This window comes from Electrophorus electricus, chromosome 2, assembly GCF_013358815.1.
Source record: "Electrophorus electricus isolate fEleEle1 chromosome 2, fEleEle1.pri, whole genome shotgun sequence".
Lineage (NCBI taxonomy): Eukaryota > Metazoa > Chordata > Actinopteri > Gymnotiformes > Gymnotidae > Electrophorus > Electrophorus electricus.
Window position 1 is genome coordinate 34,785,940 of NC_049536.1, and position 6,178 is coordinate 34,792,117.

The 6,178-nt window shown below is 34.0% G+C and overlaps 1 protein-coding gene across 3 annotated transcripts; it reads left to right on the plus strand.

Moving 5' to 3' along the window:
• Nucleotides 1–375: 375 nt before the first annotated feature.
• On the plus strand, nt 376–5,951 carry c2h3orf38 (chromosome 2 C3orf38 homolog). Of its 3 annotated transcripts, none has more exons than XM_035523790.1 (5): nt 376–437; nt 976–1,070; nt 2,060–2,794; nt 2,954–3,129; nt 3,225–5,951. In XM_035523790.1, exons 3-5 carry the CDS (start codon nt 2,668–2,670, stop codon nt 3,771–3,773), a joined length of 852 nt encoding a protein of 283 aa, XP_035379683.1. In that variant the 5' UTR covers nt 376–437; nt 976–1,070; nt 2,060–2,667; the 3' UTR covers nt 3,774–5,951. The 3 variants fall into 3 exon arrangements, with proteins under 3 accessions (XP_035379683.1, XP_035379684.1, XP_026868458.2); XM_035523791.1 differs by having other exon boundaries at nt 409–541; XM_027012657.2 differs by having other exon boundaries at nt 409–531.
• Nucleotides 5,952–6,178: the final 227 nt, after the last annotated feature.

Sequence of the window (6,178 nt, forward strand, 5' to 3'; positions counted from 1 at the left end):
TACACTGGAGTAGTCCTTGCACTGTGTAGATCAAGCTATTGTCTCAATGGCTTTCTAGCCATGGGTGGTCCAGAATCAGCAGAGTTTGAGTAGCTGCTTGCCCGATTCTCTGGAGGATGGTCACAGACAATGCAGACAAGGTTGGTGAACAACTTGAACGACTGTGTATAACAAACTGTAACAAAAACCTGCTGCATTCCAAAAGAATGCCAGACACAGGGATACTGGTGCTCAGTACAGAAGCTAAACAGGAAAACAGGAGAGAAACAAAATCAGAGAAACTAAACATGAGATGTAAACTAGGAACTGACAGACTATGGCTAGATTCACTAATGTTAGTGAGAACAAGCACAGATGGTAGGTGTGGTGCTTAGGAAACTAGCAACAGGTGCTAAGTACCCAGGGGAGGCAGAGTGTTGAGGATGTGCAACCATGGGGTGACATTTTTATCCTAATAATGTTATCTTTAATCCTAATAATGTTATCTTAATGTTATGTTACACAGTATTTATTGGATTTAAACCTTAAACTGTAAGTTTAAGTAAGTAAGTAAAACAGTATTTAATATTGTCTATATTTAGTAAATCTAGTAAAATATTTTTTCTGCTGTTTAACTTTGTTTTGTCTCTTTTCTCTTTCTTTCTAAAAGCTGTTTTTCTCAAGCCTTTGTGTTTTACTCAAATATAAACGTGTTTGTTTTACTCTGTTTTCATGACATTTGATTTAGCATCTTTATTTAATCATCAGCAATAAACTGCAAGACATTATAATATATCACATATTATCTAATTTATATTATGTTATGTATGTAAGCTGTTATATTATGTTATGTAAGCTATATTTAAACAACAACAGTAGAAGGTTAAAGGTGCATTAGACAAGATTTAAGAAACACCACATCATTTATGTAAGTTAACACAGCAACACTGGAACGATATTTTAACATCTTTGGATTCATCTTCCATTTTCACTCAGGAATATAAAACACACCTGTAAGGTTTACGGTGACGAGCAGAATTCAGTTACAGTTTTCTAGCAATACCATAGCTGCCATGACTTCAAGTGATGAGGTAGGGTGTTTATTAATAATACTTTGTTAAGGAGATGGTTGTTTAAGTGAACTGTGTCATACCTATTATCTCAGGGTGTGAGTGCTTGTATGCAGAAGCCTAGATAAATGACAAGCATCAGGAGAAGGCTCTCCCCTGGCAAAGAACTTATTTATTCAACTTAGCAAATTATGATGACATACCATACATTTAATTTTTTGTGTAATCATTTTACCCAAGTGCTCCCACGTCTGTGAAACACGACAGTGTTTTCATTTTACCGGTATGTGGTGTTGCTCACTACAAAATTTAGCTACAATAATTTAGTGCAATAATAACCCTATAAACACTACAACTCATGATTGGTTGGTGTGAGTTTTTGCTATTGAATATTCCTTTGTAATGAATTCCCATGAGTTTATCGGTCACTACTTGTGTTAGCTAGTTGATATCATTAGTTGCAAGGGAGTTTGATGCAGTTGACCAGCATTACATATATTTCTCTGAAAGTGCTCTATCCAAAGCATTACTTTACTTAGCTTTTTAAGTAATTTTTTGTTATGTAAATTCTGAACTCAAACAACACATTCAATGCATCATACGGATCATATTTACACACCTGTCTAGAAGGAACATGAATTCTTTTGTCCATTCTACAAGCACCTGGTGATGCATGGTGTTTTCTTTGCCAAAAAAAATCTAAAATGAATTGTATTGTCTTCTGCATATTTCCCAGTTTATTTATTTGAATTAATAACAGAGGGGAGAAATTGACTAAGGCATAATATATATATATATATATATATATATATATATATATATATATATATATATATATATATATATATATAAAATGCCTTAGTCAATTTCTCCCCTCTGTTATATATATATATATATATATATATATATATATATATATATAAAATCGTATATGTGGACTAATGAAATCAAATTCAAAATTCAAAATCTAATGTATTTATATAGCACTATTTTTTTTTTTTTTTTTACAGCAGCTGTTGTCTGAAACCAAGCTCATAGATGCCTGGTTCCACGCCCCCAGTGGGAAGAAAAAACTCTCCAAGAGCATAAGGAAGAAACCTTGAAAGGAACCAAGACTGATATGGAGAACCCATCCTCCTTTGGTGGATATTGGACAGCACAACAGGAAAAGAATAAACAATAATTAACAAAAGCAATTCAAGCGAAAATAAGCAGTAGACGTCTATTTTGGGTTCCTAAAAATCAATTTGATTCTTCTCACGTGAGCTGCAATTTATGGCTAGAAAAATTGTAATAAAAAAATCACTTTCATAAATATTATTTGTTACTTTTTGGTTATAAAAAGTACGTATTGCTCCTTTAAACAAGGCCTTTGTGCTCCGCATCTGTATAATAGTATATTCAATTGCATTCCATAGGTTTTGATGGTGCTTAGATTATTTTGAAGGGGAAAGATGAGCGGAGTGGAAGAAAAAAACCCAAAAAAAACAATCTACTTCCGGTTACAGTTACGTATTGTTGCTGAGCTCACCTAGCCCAGCTACGTTAGCTTTTATTTTTTAGCTGTTTGAAGCTTTTCAATGCTAGCCTTGTAGCTAGCTTACATTTTGTTTAAGAAATGTCAGCATTGTCCCAACTTGAGTTAAATGGCTGCAGAAAACTCTTGAAACTCCTACCAGCGGACGATCTGTTGACACTGAAAGATACCGTGACAAATCGGATGATTGCTGTAGAGAGTTCAAGAGGTGAGTGGTAGTTTGAAAGCTAGCGTTTGTGTTGCTAGCTAGATAAGTGTAGCTGGCAGGATCCTGTCTTACTTGGCTTACTAGCTGATTAAATGAAATGGAGACGCTTTTTACACATATTTAATTCGTAATGATTGTTTTTGTACTATGTCAAAACAGAAGCAATTGAAGCGATCATAACCTACTCTCAGAATTCGGAAGAACTTCTCAAAAGGAAAAAAGTACACCGTGACATAATATTTAAGTACCTCACCATAGAAGGTGTTGTGGTTCCGCCAAATAGTGAAAAACAGCAGTTGGTTAAAAGGACTCTTGAGTTATGGTCGTCTGGCAATGTAAGTAACTTGCACAGGAAATGTTTACTCCACAAATCCAGGCTGTTTATCAACCGTTGACTAAGAAGTATTCATGTATTGTTTCCCATTTTCAGAACTCTGTGAATGACAACAATCCAGGTCATTCAGATAAATCAGGAGATGGTTTAGCAGACCTTACGGAATTAGGTAAGCAATTTTGCCAGTGGTATTTCCACATCTTCAACTCTCAGAATCCCATGGCAGATCAGCCAGCAAAGGAGTGGGGGCCCCAGCACTTTTGGAAGGATGTGAGACTACTTATCCTTTCTTACACCGGGGAACAGCAAAAGGAGGAGTTCCACGGAGCAGAACTTGTTTGCCAACGACTTCTAGCCCTTGTGGAAGAAGAGAGGTTAGTTTTCTGTCCTAACCTAGCGCACCCAGGCATGCAGTGCTTTTCCACGCCTCATGGATTGGTGTTGGTGGCAGTTGCTGGAACCATACATCGGGATACCACTTGCCTTGGAATCTTTGAGCAAGTGTTTGGACTAATTCGAGCACCAATGGATGGAAACAGCTGGAAAATTAAGTCTTTGCATCTAAAAATAAAGGGACAGATCAGTAGAGAAAAGTTGCCAGAGGTGACATATGATGTAAACGAGATGCTTCAACTTTTGATGTAATGTCCTGTAGGACGTTTAAAAACTATACTTAAAAAAAAAAGCATGATATGCATATTATTTTACTTTAAAATAGTTTTTTTCCATTTTGTTTTCACTCTTGATAGTTTTAACTTTTGTTAACTCTATTATCTCTTATTGACTTTAATTAATCAGTTTATGGTTTATGTATCAGGTTTAAGGACTATCTGCAAATGGTATCTAAGATGTGCATATTTCTTCCGGTCATTAGAAGATGACTTATACAAGTTGTTCAGAATGATGCCAGTTTTCTCAGTAAGGCCTTAGTCATGGTTTTAGATGTTTGAGGAAATTGCTTAGTCTGTGATGTTTCAGTTCCTTTGTGCTTAGTCTACCAATTTATAACTGACACTTTTAAGAGACTGGCCCAGATTTGGCAATTAAATAATGTATATGGCACACTTATACCTTGTGTTGGGTGTTTGTTTGTTTTTTTTAAACTTTACATGAGTATTATTGAATCGGTGTCATAATTTGTTTGTTTTTTTGACATGTTTCTTTAAAATCCTGTTCAATTTGTTAATGTTAATATGTTCAATATGTAGTTATGGAAGAATTTGAAAATTGAAATATATATTTTTATAGCAGCATTCTGTGATAAAACATTTTAATTAGACATTTTAATTAGACATAGAGTTAAACAAAGATCTTTTAAAGATGTCTTTTAAAACCTTTAAAAACATGCCTTTTAAAATGAGTTTTTAATACCCTAATATAGTAATAACGTGATGGTCCAAAAATGTTTTGCTAAAGATTATTGAAGATGAAATCACTGTTCTTTTTATGGTCCAGATGTACTCTTCCCTGTAAAGGCTTTGGTCACTCTTCAAATCATTGCTCTAGGTTACAATGATTAGTTTGATGTAAAATAACTACAAAATGCTTCTAAAACAGCTACAGTGTAATTGGGTTTAGTTTAAAACATAAGTGGTAACCAAATAGAGATACAGAAATAAGAATTATTGTATAGATTAATTCTTGGAATATAAAAATAAGGTCTACATTCTAAAATGAATTGTCTAACAGTTCTATTTTGTGTTAATCACAAATGTCTTTTATCATGTTATTCTTTTCTGTGACATGACCAATACTGAAATGCAAGACTGCTATTACATCCATCAGTGCAAATCCATTAGGGCAAATGTGATATTCTGCCTATCCCAAAATTTATTTGGATGCATTTTGCTGCCAAATTATATATATATAGAGCATATTAACAGTAATAATGGTCCAGCATTTTCATATTGGTGCCTCTGTACCAAGCAGAGATGCAGGAAACATACAAATAATAATAATTATTATTTGAAGGAGAACTACTCAGTTTTTCATCAGCCATTTGATTCAGGTATCATGTATTTGCTAAAAGAAAAGAAATGGACTATGTACATCAGCTCTCTGTGAGAAAATATGCTAATGTCAGTGTTTGGCAACTGGGCACCAATGGTTTTTTTTCTTGGGTCATGTGAGATAGAAAATTATTCTTGGCACAGGCTTCAAAGGTTGAGAATTCTTTAATATCTTCTGGAGCTGGTTTTTAATGCCTGCGTGTTCCATATTTGTGGCAAAAGAGGCCACCACAGCCATTGATCTTTTTCCTGTTCACCTCACAGAAAGAAAAATAACAAGCTACTTGCCTTTTGCCTTTATGGTACTTGGTCTAACTCTTTTAATAAGTGGTTTGGCTGGTCATGACGCATATGTTCAAAAATACAGATCCACTGGCATCTGTGGATCATTGTAACTTTGAGTTTTCTTTAATGGGGACGTGTATTTCTCATAAAGATTATACTAGCCCCTTGACAACAATTATCAAATGTTTTGACTTTGTGAACCGCAATGAATGTTATACGTGGTGTACATATTTCTTTGATGCTTAAATTTTTTTTTAACAAATCAAATAATGGGTGGTCTGTAAACAAATGTTTAAGATGAGAAGTGAGCAATGGAATTACAGAAATTGGTAAAACCTAGGACATGAGAATTTATTTTCAAATATGTTTTAATAGATTATATAGATTCACAGCCATGTTAGTGAAAAGAGAATGATGTCCTCACTCAGATTAGATTAAGATTTCATGGAGAGGACCGAAACAATTACATATTAACTGCTTAGGGACTTTAGAAACCATTCTTCATGTTAAAATATATTTTTAAAAATAATATTTTTGTTACACTATGTTAACAAATTACTGTTGTTTTTTTTCAGTTCTCTGCCATTGTATTGATCAGAATTGTTGTACAATTCATATAACAGCCACATGGGGGCGCAGTAGCTTTATTAATTGTTATTAGGCAAACGTTTAAAATGTGCAGCCTGATACTATAGAGACTTGGCAATTTTGCCCTAATGTTTTTGACGTAAACTGTTTTAACATTTTGACATCATG

Coding starts and splice junctions, on each gene's coding strand:
- c2h3orf38 (XM_035523790.1), top strand. CDS start 2,668: ATGTCAGCATTGTCCCAACTTGAGTTAAATGGCTGCAGAAAACTCTTG. Junction 2,795..2,953: donor TGCTGTAGAGAGTTCAAGAG/GTGAGTGGTAGT, acceptor ATGTCAAAACAG/AAGCAATTGAAGCGATCATA. Junction 3,130..3,224: donor AGTTATGGTCGTCTGGCAAT/GTAAGTAACTTG, acceptor TCCCATTTTCAG/AACTCTGTGAATGACAACAA.